Source organism: Glycine max, chromosome 2 (genome assembly GCF_000004515.6).
Source record: "Glycine max cultivar Williams 82 chromosome 2, Glycine_max_v4.0, whole genome shotgun sequence".
Taxonomy (NCBI): domain Eukaryota; kingdom Viridiplantae; phylum Streptophyta; class Magnoliopsida; order Fabales; family Fabaceae; genus Glycine; species Glycine max.
In genome coordinates this window covers 5,523,303-5,538,122 of record NC_016089.4, presented here as the reverse complement: position 1 = coordinate 5,538,122, position 14,820 = coordinate 5,523,303, and the positions used below count along the sequence as shown (strand labels likewise).

Sequence of the window (14,820 nt, the reverse complement as noted above, 5' to 3'; positions counted from 1 at the left end):
ATTTAAAAACATATATTTAATTATTGTTAACTAATGCTTTTATCACCTTGTTAGTATTAAACACTACGTTTTTTAAAAGTTCAATAGATGGAAATTACATATACCTTTGTAGTTTGTGGGAGATATGTTGGTTTTTTAATTTTTTATTTATTTGCGGAATTGGTCTTTTATTGTGATTGCAGTAAATGTTTTTTAGACTGGTTATACAAAAAATTATATACAAATTGTGTTTAGATTGATTTTTTTATCCATCAATGTGGATTTATTTTTCAATTTTTAATAAATTAGTTGTTGAAATAATATAATTCAACTGTTAATATTATACATTTATAAATAAGACTTTCAATAGTCATTGTTCTTTGAATTAAATTACTATTACTCAAATATTCTCATCCAGCATTCAGGGTGCACACACATAATTATTATAGGTTCAGGGATCGTAGTGTATATATGTATTTTTTTCATTTTTAATGAATTTTTTTCATTTAATTTACTTTTATGCACTTTCTCTCAATCTTTTAATTTTTTTAATTTTAAACTTTACTTTTCCGATTTCAGTTTCTTATAACAATCTACGAAATACTATAAATCAATGGATGTTATTATCGAAATTACTATTATTATTTTCATCAATATATAAACTATTATTATTTTCATCAATATATAAACTATTATTTTAAGTTGAAAACCATAGTTTTTTATTTGATAAAAGAAAACTTACAATCAAAATATGGATTATTGTCTAATAATGATAAAAAAAAATTATTTGTTAATAGAATCTAACGTAAAAATAGAATTGTTTAGATTAAAATTTATTGAAAATACGTTTATGGTTTTTCACGATTAACTCCTCTATTATGTAATGTGCGATTAATTATTATTACATCACAAAAAATTAAGATTCTATAATAAATAATTTGCTAAATCACTAATTCAATGGAAAAAATATGACTTTTTTATTTTTCCAATCATAAACTTATTAAAAAAGGTTGAAAATTAATATTATTAATCTTAATAATACACACACAAATACCAAAAATAATACACACACATTAGTATTGTTAATATATCTTTTATATATTATTTTAATTTTTCATTTTCAAATCAATTCGTGGATAATATATCTGGCATAATGTATAATATGTTGTGAATCCCTTTATCTAACTTCACCTCCAAGCATGTAGAAGTATATGTAGGCCAATTTTAAAAAATAGAAAATTCGTATGTAATAAAAGTTATACAATCATGTGTCTTTTCAGTATCATTGTTCCCTCTCTGTGAAGTGTGAACCCTTTACAGCACAAGCTCGAATGCTTGATGTCATCCAAGTTATTATTTTAGCCTTACCTTGCAAGATCAGCATGCCGGCTTGATTTGCTCTGCAATCTTATGAACATTCCGCATGGCAAGTAATTATCTTTTAAAAGGCTATTTTCTTTCTTTCGTTATTTTTTTATTTATAAAAAGGGTAGTTTCATAGTGATGTACTCGTGGATGATTATATCAATTTTGAACGAATTATATTCGCAAAAACAACGAGATCGATATACTAAGCACATGATATGATCTGTCATAACAACCAAATTATATATTAAGTTTCTAACACACTATATATATATGATTTGTAAGACATCCTCGTTTCTTTATCCCTACTCTTATGGTTTTCATCTGTTTTTCATGACTCCTTAAAATGTTAAATTTTCTTTATTATAATTAATTACTACAAACAATGATTTAATCTTTGTGACACGGACACCCTGCGGAAGAAATTAAAAACAAAATAAAAGTATGTCTAAAGATCTGGCCCCTCGTCTCCTCGTGTTTTAAAAAAGTTAGTAGTAGTTACGTTTGCCTACAAACTACAGTCTGTTGGGAGAAAAAAAAAGTGGTATATGTAATTTAAAAATGCACGTCGAGATGAATTTTAGCATAAATTGGTATTCTTTCAAAAACTTGCAAGGTATGTGCATGTGCATGTGCTATTTATTAACGAAGATCATAAACGTCAATTCAATTTTAAAAAATAAAACAAATTTTCTTACTTGAAAAAAAAATGAAACACTCCTTATATCAGGTGAAAAAATATGCTTCATGTGCACCAAGGGGTGCAACTATGTTATGACAGGGGAGAGCCAATCCTCCCTTCCCCAATTTTTTTTTTTAAATTTTTTGTATGTTATATGTGTGTAATTTAAATATACATGTTTCTTATATATATGCACTGATTTATTTATTTTTTGATAAAAGAACATACAAGCTCAACTACATTTAAAGATTTTATATATTTTAATTTATGATAATTATGTAAATATATTTTTTTCTCTTTTCTATGGGCATTTGATAAATTTATATAAAATAGATTTAAGAGTAAACAAAATTATTCTTTTTTCAAGAGAAAAACTTGTAAAAAAAATGAACAAAATAAACTTCTACACCATTTGAATCCAAAAATTATCTCAAGCACAGAAGCATATATCAAAGGAAATGACAAATTTAAGAATTTTTTAGAATGTTATTATGGAAATTGCTCTCACATTTAGTAATATTCACCAATATTAAAATAGTTTTTGTTGTCCTTCATGTATATTTTAGGTTTCAATATGATTATTTAAGTTTTAAATTTTTCGTTAGTTTCTTGTATTATTTTTGTTAGGTCAAGTTGATTCTTTTGTTAATTTTGGGCACTAGCAATGTTAAATTTGGCTGACGTAACATTTCTCACAATTTGTCATATATCAAAAAGTTAGCCAAATTTGTGCAAAAAAATTGACAAAAAGATCAATTTAGTGAAACAAAGAATTCTTTTGTTATATACAACGATGAAACTTTTTAAACATAAGGATCAATTTAAAACTTAAGTAACAAGTTCCATTTTAACTTATTTTATTTTAGCTCTCCCTAAATTTTGGTGAAGCTTCACTACTATGTGCACCACATGAATACCTGGTTGATAATGTTGTTTAACCCACAAGTAATATACTAGTTGGTAATGTTAGTTTTTATATATATTCTCAAACTATTTTTAAGTCATGACCTAGAGACTAATTTTTTAAATACGAACATTTAAGAGATTAATTTCTTTCAACATATGTTCTTTCATATACTCAAAACTAAGATGTTAATTACTTTAATATTATCTTCTAATAGAACTTTATCATTATTATATTATTCACAAATTATCTTTCAATCAATAGACTAATTTTTCAAATACTAATATCCATTTAAGGGATTAATCTTCTTGGGCATATATGTTCTTTTATATACACAAAACTAATTGAACATTTGTTTTTAGTCATCTTTTTTATTTCTGGAAATATAAGGGTGTAAATAAATATTCTCATGCTCATAAAAAAGTTATAAAAATATATTCTTGAGTATGTTTTATTCTCAGGAAGGTTACATTATCACATTTTAAGCCATTTTTATTTATATGGAAAAGGAATAGATATTTCCCTATTCCCATAAAAATAAAAATTATTTTCTATAATAATTTCGTATTCCTATTACATTCTTCTACAATATTTCTTTTCATTTTACTTTTTTCAATTTCTTAATTAAATAAGTTTTTTAATTACTTACTGTCAATCAAATATGTATATGAGAATAACATTTTTAAAAATGAAATTTTTTGAGCATAAAAAATGATACCATAAAACAAATACCTCCTTAAAAATCAAATATTTGACTACAAACGAAACATTATTAACTATCCACTGTATCACACCATATTAATATAATATACTACTGTTATTGTAATTGTTACGACATTTTGCAACATGAGAAACAAAGTGCCATTGTGGTGCATGCATGACAGCACAGTCACCCCACCCCCAAGGAATGAAATGCAACGTGCATCACAAACCCGTAATATGACATGGTAAACCTATGAAAAAAGTCAAAGCCAAGAAACAAGTGGAAAAAAAGTGAAGAAGATCCGAAAGTTCGCATCGTTTTACATTCCCTGACCATTGGTTGAAACTTTGAATTATGACCTCTCATAACAACATAAGATTAATTCCAGAGTTACTTACTTTAAAGTACACCCCAAACTACGGTTATATATAAATATTTCTCACTTGTTATTATTATAGTACACTATTAAAAGAGAACCTCAATAACGTAGTGAATTGTGAGTGAAGCACGATGGGCAGAATATTACAAGAATATGTGGCTATGAAAACGGATGCTGTTGTTGCTAGTTTAATCGATTCCGATATACAAGAGCTCAAGGTTGCAGCCAAGAAGCTCCTCCACGATGCCACCATGCTAGGAGGCAAAGGCTTTGGCACTTCTTTTTTTAAATGGATTGCTTCCTTTGCTGCCATGTAAGTTCCATTTTCATTCTATTTACCAACCTATACGTTGTTTGTCTATGAAGGAAAAAACTACGAAAAATGCTAACTATATTTTCAATATACTCCTTCTAAAACATTCTCTATTTTTCGATTATTCAATAAATTTTAAGTAATAAAAAAATGTGTTATGTCAGAGAATATGTTATTAAGACTCTTCAAAATCATTAGCTTTAGGAGAAATGAAAATTAGTCCCTTCATAAGGTTTCACAGACGGTTGGCTTAGAAAATGACATATGGAAGAAGAAAAAAATACCCCCTCCACTTCTTATTATAGGAACCAAATTAAAAGTATTTTTTTTTTTTTTTATAAGATTCAATCTAAAATATCTTTTATATTAATTTTTTTTACATAAATCAGTTGAGACCAAGTTGCTAGAATTTAAATTTTAAAGTTCAAATTCATCACATGAAATAGAAAAATTTAAATTAATTAAGGATTAAAAATACATTTTTCTGAAGAAAAAAAAAAAGGAATGCATCTTATATCATATCTTAATTCTTTAATCAAGGATCGATATACAAATCATTGACAAGTTGTTGATCAGTGACCAACTTAAGGAGGATTTTTTTATTAATTAAGGAAAATAATTGTTTCAGTTATTTACTGATACTGGATAGCACAAACTGGAGGACAAATATGCTGACAGCGTTATTAGTGCCTTACATATTCTTCAGTTTTCCCGAGTCATTGTTCCACTTCTTAAGGTAATTAACAACGACGTTTGGCATATTAATTAGTCTTCCTTTCTTTTGTTTTCGCTTTACCAAATTATTTTCCCTTCTTTCATACAATATTTAGTTATACATTGATTGACTTAAAATTCATCATTAATTTCTATCTTTCAGAGGAGAAGTTGGAAAATGGATTGCATTCATCGCAGTCGTGCTGAGGCTTTTCTTCCCTAGACATTTTCCTGGTATGCTTAACTTGCAATGCCTAACACATTTATGCATTTTAATTACCTAAATATCATACTTCAGTGGTATGAACATTTCAGTTGGGTCAATCTAATTCAACAACATTGACAATTCATAAATTGTTCAAACTCAACTTATCAAATATTGGATTAAATTCATTTTGTTTCAGTAAATGAAATTTGTTTTTCAGAAGATAAATGAAAAAAAATTAAACTTTAATTTTAAATTTTATTGTATAACACATAAGCTCGTTGTGTGTGAGAGAGAGGGGGTGGGTGGGTGAAATGTTAATTTTATATGAAATAAATAAATTCAATAAATTGTAATTTTATCTTCAAAATTTATCATCACATAGTTTTTATATTCCAATATTTATTTATTTATTTATTTTCTCTTCTAACTCTTATCTCATTTTCTAATATGAAAATGTTCATTATAAAGATACTAAATTAAACGATAGTACTTGAAGAATATATATTTAATAAATTAAGAAGTATCAAGTATAAAGAAACTAAACAAGTGAAACTTAGGTTTAACATTTTTCTAATAGGTCAATTATTTCTTTTAAATAATCGACTCAATATTGAACTTAATTTATTTAATTCACTTCACTTATTTTTGCCTTTACTCGCAATAAATTATAATCATAAATAACTATTTATCTATGATCTCGATTAATTTTTATGTGTCTATGATCTCAACCAATTTTTATATCAGATGCATTTTTTATTTAAAAAATTTAATAACACTTAATTATGGATCATACCAAAATTAGTGAAAACATAGGTGAGGTAATATTACCTAATAATATCTTCTTACTAGCTCACATATACATGCGTATTGACTTTTGCCTTCTAGTAAAGTACTTAATTAATTAACTGCTGTTTTGAATGGGTTTGGAATCGATCCATGCAGATTGGTTGGAAATACCTGGATCAATGATTCTTATTTTGACAGTGGCCCCAGACATCTTTGCTCACAGATTAAGGAATAACTGGATTGGATTAGCGATTGATCTTTTCATTGGTTCTTACCTACTACAACAACATATCAGGGCTACCGGTGGATTCAAAAATTCTTTCACACAGAAACATGGAATATCAAATACTCTTGGCATCCTCTTCCTCATAGTCTATCCTATTTGTGCATTCATTATTCATTAAGTATATAGCATGATTGACATCAAAGGAAAAAATTACAAATCATTATAGTATAGTTGGCGATTATGTGTAATCTGTCAGGAAATAAATTTGTAGATGGTAGAGTTTGATACCACCCTAGACAAAAGAACTCCATTACTTAGCTTCTTACCCACACCAATGCAGAGTTTATAGTAAATTATCCCCCCCAAAAAAAACTGTGTTAACATTGCACTTAGAAATCCTGGAAAGTTCTCCTCACTACAATTTTATAGAATATTCAGGCAAAATAGTAAATAATCAATTCGATTAATTTGTTTGAACTTTCATTGATGGAAAAAAGTCATCAATTTTTATTGATGGAAAAAAGTAATCAAGATCTATTCCTTTGAGAGATGATATGAACTACTACATCATAATTAAATTACTAACTTCTAGATTAAATTTAACGTGAAATAAAGGTAATGTATATTTGAAAATACTTTTTTCTTTATAATTTATAACTATTAATAAAGATAATTATCTCTTTTGGTATATATGTATTTTATCCCTAAATTAACCTTTAATGTATATAGTTATTTTCATTTTCTTTTTAAACTTTCAAAAATCTAAATGCTGTTTAAGTATTTTTTTTTTCTTTTTATTTTATAGTTTGTTGCAATAATCATAATTTCTCTCTCTTGAGTCAAAGCCGAAAATTGTCTAACTTTCTTAGGCCTAATAAGTTTTGAATACCACCAGCCCATTCAATCCTCACGGCCCAATAAGTGGACCCATTGGCATTAAACCCTTATAACCGTGCCAAACCCTAAATCTCTACTCACAATCACAGACCCCTTCGCCTATAAAACTGAAACGGGGGATTTTGGGTTTTCAATTCACGGCGCAGGGAGCGTTGCAACTGTTTCATCTCTATAATTCCTTTTAGTCTTTTCATCTTTTTCTACTTTCTTTTTTCTTATGTGTATTTGATTTGATTGATAGTGCTTTTTATGGATCGATTTTGTTGAACATACGAAGGTGTGGTTTTCTCGGTGATGATCAAATAATGATGACGAGTCCGATCCATTCTTAACAATTCTGACGACAAATCGAGGCATTTGTCTGAGAGGATTCCACTCTTCCATTTCGTATTTTTTCAATTTGTTTATTTTTTTTTAATTTTTAATTTTCTTATTTATTACTTGGCATTGTGATGATAGTTTTGAATGTTTTCATATGATTATTCATATGATGAATACAATCCTCCTACTCATTCTGAATGCCATCTTTATTAATTCTTCTTCAATTTTATTTTTTTTATTGTTTCCTAGAGAATGGAGAATTGTGTGGCGGTGATGATATTTATTATATTACATGTGTTAAGTTTTTTATGATTTTGTTTCAAGCACTTTCGATCCACTCTTTTCTCTTACTCAGAACGTTACTTTAAATTTTGAGGCAGAAAATTTTAATCGGTTTTTATTTCTTAAAATCTTTTTGATTGTTCACTTTTTCGCAAATTTGCAGCGCAAGTTCAAACTGAAAAGTATAAGGGCGTCCATTCGTTGTTGTCATGTTCTTTGTTTATTGTGGTTCTTGTATATATATATTTAAAAAAAAAAATAGACTTTGAAAAATTTATTCTTTGGATATGAAAAACATGTAATCTTATTGAATCCCAACTGAATGTTCGGTAGAGTGAAAATAAAAAAGATAAGGGTGAAAAAAGATAAGAATTTTGAATTAAAGGAAACACTAGTAGAATGAGTGTCACGGAATTTTAATTGTATTTCATTAAAGCATTTGTATCAATTATACTTTTATTTTAATACTTTCGAGGACTTAAGTGTGATGTCCAAACACATTTACTTAAACCCAATATACAAACAAAAATTTTAATTGTTGTTCATTTTAAAAGATCTTCATTTCTGAAACCCGAGAAAAAAATTGTGTTGCATTAAGCATTATATATTGATACGCAGAAATAATAAATAAACAACAATAATGCATTTAACATAGAGACATAAATCAAATGTATCAAGTACAACTATAATAAAATACCATTTGATGGACATGATCATGGCATGTGGCCATCAACATCAATACATAAGCAATCCATCCCATACACCAAAACCATAACAGAGCAATCCTAGATAACACTATTGGTTAACTCTTGGTCCTCTCTCTTGAATGATCCTCCATTTCGTCAAAGTGATCCTATAAAAGGTATGACTGCATTGCTTGACCCCCAAGAAAGAGTAGTAGGGTGTAGTACTGCAATGAATTAGCAACACCCTATTGAGATTGATGATGAGGGACCTACTTCGTTTTCGTCTGATTCTACAACAGACAGAGTTTACTCCATAGGAACTCTACCCTTCATCCACAGAAGAGCTTAATAGTTTACTGCAAAACTCCCTGCTACTCCTTTCGCCGATGTGGAAGGCTATTCAGGAGACGACCAGTGGGGGGACTAAAAGTTAGCTAGTTGTATGAGATCAGTGAGTTGATTGGATCTTTTGGTTGGTGTTGATGACTACAATGATTGTGTCATGAATAATGATGATATGTTATTTTTAGTTGTATTTTCTACTATATGGATAAAGGCTATCCCATATGTTATTTCCTCTTTCTGTTTTAGATTATATAATGTTTAAGGTTTTGACACATGCATTTAGGAAGGTAATTAATTTGTTTCAAGAAGAATTGAAAATTAAGAAATGGTAAAGATTAAAATTTGGAGAATAAATTATAGAGAGAGAATATGATTTAGAAAATGATAGATTGACAAGAAAATAGATGACTTTTATTGAAAAGTAGGTGAGATCATATGCATTACTATCTTGTAGACTTTTGACCTAATGGTCAAATTCCATGATTTTTACATGTGTATGTGAAATTTTAAATGGTTATCTACCATTTTTGCACTTGTCTTTAGAATATAGTCTGATAATTGTAAAAAATTGCATCTAGATAACTTTTCGATGGTGCTTATGAGAAACAACTGTTACTCCTCGTTCATATTGCACATTCAAGGTCTTCATTGTCTCATCCACTACTTAGGAAAGTGTATTCAATTGACATTTTAAAAGACTTTTTTTTTGATAAAAAAAGTCTTAAGATATTCAATCAAGATTTTTAAATAATAAAAATAATTTTTATGGTATTCAATCAAGATTATTAAGATTTTTTTAAAAATTTAATAAAATTTGTTAGTATTTAATTAAGATTTTTTACAACTTAAAAAAAATCTTCTGATATTCAAAAATATACAATTTTTTATGAATTCTTTCATGAATTTTATTAGATTTTTTTAGTAGCAAATACATATTAAACAATTTCACAATTTCATCCAAATTCTTCCGATTTCATGAAATTTTCTTTCTTTCTTTTCTCGCTAATTGACTTTTCTTTTCAAATTACACAATCTCTTGTTTTTTGTTGGAAGCAATAAACATTTATAATTTGTTTTATTTTTTTGATCAATGGTCAACATGTATATAATATGTGATATGAGAAATCTTTCCCATTCTTTGAAGTTGAGATATCTTGATTATGTACTTATGCATATAAATGAACACAAATATATATGAACTAACATGAAAAATATATAATTTTAATGAATGTGAGAAGTTGACTTAAGTTGATAAATATATAAATGAGATTTGAAATAATTTTTGAATATGTTTTTTGTTTGGTGAGTTCATTAGTGTGGGAATGACTATAAGCATTCATGTTACATTATAGTACATAATTTTTAACAATTAACATGATTGATAATTGAAAAAGAATGAATCTAATGTGCTTGTAAATACTCTAAGAGAAATTGGTTTGTTATGTAGCAGGTTTAATGTTTTTTTGTATAAAATGATTTTTATTTAAAATGTTATGTGAACAAAATCCATGGATCTTTATTAATAATTTTGAATGTTTTTTTTAAAATTTATAAAATCTTTTAAAATTTTAAAAATTCATAATGTCCTTTCAAATCTTATGAACTTATATTTTGTAAATTCATTAAAATTTGAACTATAAAATTCTAATCATAAAAGTTTTCTAAAAATATTAAAAACCATTACATTCTTATAAATTTTTAAAAAATCCACATGATTTTTTAAGCTAAAATAATATTTTAAAATCTTAATCCAACACATTTTTAATCATTTTTTTTACTTTAAACTTCATCATATTCTCGAAGGACAAATTTTTGAGGAATATACTTTTCGAGAAAGATAATTTTTGATGAATTATAATATTATGTTTTCACACCTTGAAAACACTTCCCGTTGCCTTCAAAGAACTTAGAAAATTTCACACCAACTCACTTTTCGAGGAAGACAAATTGGAAAAATTTTGATATTATGTTTTAATACTCAAAAAATATTTCCTCTTGTATTCATGGGATGTAAACTTAATGGATTTTTGCAGAAAATCGTTTTCAATGATTCTTAAAAAAATATACAAATTAACTTAATACCCTTAAGAGACGCTCCCAAAAAAATGTTTACTCAAAACATTTCGAGAGTGAACTTTTTTTTAAAATCAATTTTGGTCAAAGTAAAATATCAAAAAATATTTTAACACTTAATCAAAATAATGTCATGAAATACTTAATCGAGATGGTCTACTTACTCGAAAATGGTGGCATCAGCACTTATATAATAATTTTATTGTTGACTTATTTTTTATTATTTTTTTAAAAATACACTTCAAAATTAAAGATTATTCTATGGTTTAAGAAACATTTTTCTAAGGGTAAAGACTTGCATAAATCACTACTAAATGTGTAGATGAATTAATATGATTTCTTTTTTTAACATGTGATTTTAAATTTAAGTATGAAAAATACAATTATATTAAATATTTAGAATTTTTTCAATGTCTTAATAGTCCTATTTGACTAGCAAAATTGTCTCAAAAGATACTTCATTCTCTAAAAGAAAAAAAAAAGCTTGCATAAATTAATATTTTTTGTAATTTGAATTTTTGACTCTGTTAGAATCCTGTAAAATTCTTACAAGTTCCGTTCCTTTAGATTAACTATAAAATTAATTTATATTTAATATTTTATTGGATCTCAAATGTTTCACTAACTAGTATCAAAAAAAAGTTTTTACACATTTAAAAAGTATATGAGATTAAATTTAAAAATCATAAATGAGAACATTTTTACACATTCTAATAAAAGTTCTTTTTTGCCTTTTACCTCCTTAACCGTTGTTTAGCATTTGTCTACCTTATTTTTTACCACGTTGCTTCCCTAACAAACAAAATGCATGGTTTGTGTTTGGGATCCATCATATCATGTTGCTCCTGATTTTGAAAGGTCTGAGTTTGTGGTGGGTGGCATCTTAGTCAGCAAAACTCTGACAGAAAGACGAAAGTATCTTTATCCCAATTGAGAAGAATGCAACGTGGCAACCAAGAGAACCATTTGCATTAGCATGAATCATCCAATAAGAGATCACCTTATCCTATTCGCTATCTTACTCAACTCACCATAGCCACCAAATAATTGTACTCTCTCCACTCTTCATTCTCCACCAACACAAAAACACTTGCAAACTAGTTTTGTTTTTGGAACATATCGCATTACATTACATTAGATTGGTGGCAAAGCAATGGCATCGTCACTACAAGCAGCAGCTACTTTCATGCAACCCACCAAGTTTTTGCAGCTAAAGTCTACTCAGGCCATATCTAAGGCTTTTGGTTTGGAACCTGCTGGAGTTAATAAGGTCACATGCTCCCTTCAGGCTGATCTTAAGGACTTGGCTCACAAGTGTGTTGATGCTACCAAAATTGCAGGCTTTGCCCTTGCCACCTCTGCTCTCGTTGTTTCTGTATGTTGCCTTGCTTTTCTTCCAAATTCCAATTTCATACTATAATCTATTATCATTAACTATCACATGAACTCACAAATATTAAGGTTAGGTTAGGCCTAGGAGCACCCATGTCCCTTCACCTTCGTTGTCAAATTTTGATTTTTTTTTTCTCTTTTTCTTTTTCGTTATTGTAGGATTTGTTCTATGAAGGATCTTCTGGTTTGTAAGTGGTAACCGTCAATTTGATTAAGGATGCCAATGACATATGTTGTATTAGAATTATCAAATGATACTAATATCATTAATTAAATTTTGTCTTATAACATCCCACTAACAAAAACTAGCAACTAATATTTGTGAATAAAAAAAAAATTGTCTTATGACAATATTCAGCATAAGAGCTTTATGATCCCAGGCCTGGGGTTTGTAGTCTAATCCACATATCTTTACCAAAGCCAGTGCAAGGAATTCACTGCCAGTGTCAAGCATAGGACTCAACCTTGTAAATACCAACTTAGATTACTAATTGATTTGTTGTAGTTGATGAGACGAATTTACTAATGGCATGCTGAGTTTATTTACGAAGTAAATAGTCAAATTAGTCCGTATAGGATCTAACCCTAGTCATATTAAACCCTCAATGACTTAAATTACACTTGAAGTCCTTGAATATGCATTCTTTGGTCCAGTCAGTCCTCATGTAACAAGTTTAGGAGACTAATTGAACAGATCTAATACATTCATTGAGGATTAATTTAATGATTAAATGCATATTTAGGAGCCAGATATGTAATTTCCATCATAAGCTAGTTATTGATTGAAATTTATTAAAACTCAGCAAATCATATATATAATGAGTCTAACACATGATTTGGTAAGTCCTGGAAAAATTTTGAAAGCTTTAGAAAAAGGTGTTGTTAACAACATGAGTGAGTGGTATTTCTGTTCATTACTATTGGCAATGTACATGAATGACTAAGAAAATTCAGGGGGCAAGTGCTGAAGGAGTACCAAAGCGGCTAACCTTTGACGAAATCCAGAGCAAGACCTACTTGGAAGTGAAGGGGACAGGAACAGCAAACCAGTGTCCAACAATTGATGGTGGATTGGAGTCATTTGCCTTCAAGCAAGGGAAATACAATGCCAAGAAGTTCTGCCTTGAGCCAACTTCATTCACAGTGAAGGCAGAGGGTGTGGCCAAGAACGCTCCCCCTGAGTTCCAAAACACAAAGCTCATGACACGTTTGACCTACACTCTTGATGAGATTGAGGGACCCTTTGAGGTGTCTTCTGATGGCACTGTGAAGTTTGAGGAGAAAGATGGAATTGACTATGCGGCCGTCACAGTCCAGCTACCGGGAGGCGAACGTGTTCCGTTCCTCTTCACCATCAAGCAGTTGGTGGCATCAGGGAAGCCAGACAGCTTTAGTGGAGAGTTTCTGGTCCCATCATACCGTGGAAGCTCTTTCTTGGACCCCAAGGGAAGAGGTGCCTCTACAGGTTATGACAATGCAGTTGCTTTGCCTGCTGGTGGAAGAGGAGATGAGGAGGAACTTGCCAAGGAAAACAACAAGAGTGCCTCATCATCCAAGGGGAAAATCACCTTCAGTGTCACCAAGACCAAGCCTGAGACCGGCGAGGTTATCGGTGTGTTCCAGAGTCTTCAGCCGTCCGACACTGATTTGGGAGCAAAGGCTCCAAAGGATGTCAAGATCCAGGGTATCTGGTATGCTCAGCTTGAGTCATAGAGTGTTTTTTTTTGTTTTTTTTTTTTTCATGCCTTTGTTTTCTTGTAACTCCATGCTGTTGCTGCATTATCATCCCTTGACCCAACTTTCCTAGCACAATGAGAGTACTGTCATATGGTTGTACATTAACGACCTCCAATTACAATGCTTAAAATTTCAAGGTTTAAATTGATGGTGTGTGTGAGTTTTGGAGCTCAAGTTTTTACTAGTTGGAATTGCATTGTGTTATGTGTTTTATTACACCTAATATGCAAGTAACTAGGGAAACACTGTATTTGAAATGGATTGCAATTGATCCTTGGAGAGAACTCAGCTTTGTCATCCTATGTACTTGAGAATATGAAACTATTCTTTCCTTCTTGTGCTATATTCGGAAGATTGACAATACTAAACATTTTATGTTCATGATAACATGTTTTCAAGTAAATCAGGTAATTAGATTATAGCTTATAGAAAGGAGCATTTGACAGACAAACAATACCCAAATTGCTGAAATATAGCATGAACTAGCATGGTGGTCGATGAAATGTTACACTGATTCATTTAGCATCGCTTAGATCACGATAGTTGTAGAATATGTATATTCGGTTTACCTTGATTAAAAAAGGTTGCTTAATTTTTTGTTGTCAGTTTCTAGAGGCGACTTTTAAAAACTAAGTAGTTATTTCTTAAAAAAAAAAAATCTCAACCAAACCAAACTTGTGCTAACCAACATGGTGTAACACAACTGAACTGACAAATAATAGTTTTTAAGCATGTGGTTAAGACTTTAATCCTTAGGTTTGTGTATACGGAAGAACATCTATTAAGAGAGGTCAATTCTCTTAATACCTCAAAAGATTAATTTTTACT

At 29.1% G+C, this 14,820-nt stretch overlaps 2 protein-coding genes and 2 non-coding genes across 5 annotated transcripts; all 4 read left to right on the top strand.

Annotated features, from left to right (window-relative positions):
* The first annotated feature begins 3,600 nt into the window (after positions 1-3,600).
* On the top strand, positions 3,601-6,881 carry LOC100810337 (cold-regulated 413 plasma membrane protein 2). The gene is made up of 4 exons (XM_003519866.4): positions 3,601-4,325; positions 4,954-5,061; positions 5,203-5,273; positions 6,190-6,881. Exons 1-4 carry the CDS (start codon positions 4,144-4,146, stop codon positions 6,435-6,437), a joined length of 609 nt encoding a protein of 202 aa, XP_003519914.1. The 5' UTR covers positions 3,601-4,143; the 3' UTR covers positions 6,438-6,881.
* A 561-nt stretch (positions 6,882-7,442) lies between these two features.
* LOC113001000 (small nucleolar RNA SNOR75) lies at positions 7,443-7,526 on the top strand. Its single transcript, XR_003266311.1, has one exon. It is a non-coding gene; the product is annotated as a small nucleolar RNA SNOR75 (small nucleolar RNA).
* Positions 7,527-7,597: 71 nt separating this feature from the next.
* LOC113000953 (small nucleolar RNA Z105) lies at positions 7,598-7,674 on the top strand. Its single transcript, XR_003266258.1, has one exon. It is a non-coding gene; the product is annotated as a small nucleolar RNA Z105 (small nucleolar RNA).
* A 4,240-nt stretch (positions 7,675-11,914) lies between these two features.
* Positions 11,915-14,179, top strand: LOC100811386 (oxygen-evolving enhancer protein 1, chloroplastic-like). 2 transcript variants are annotated; one of them, NM_001399816.1, is made up of 2 exons: positions 11,915-12,238; positions 12,415-14,179. In NM_001399816.1, the coding sequence occupies exon 2, from the start codon at positions 13,192-13,194 to the stop codon at positions 13,966-13,968; it is 777 nt and encodes a 258-aa protein (NP_001386745.1). In that variant the 5' UTR covers positions 11,915-12,238; positions 12,415-13,191; the 3' UTR covers positions 13,969-14,179. The 2 variants fall into 2 exon arrangements, with proteins under 2 accessions (NP_001386745.1, NP_001240871.1); NM_001253942.2 differs by having other exon boundaries at positions 11,975-12,238; positions 13,210-14,179.
* Positions 14,180-14,820: the final 641 nt, after the last annotated feature.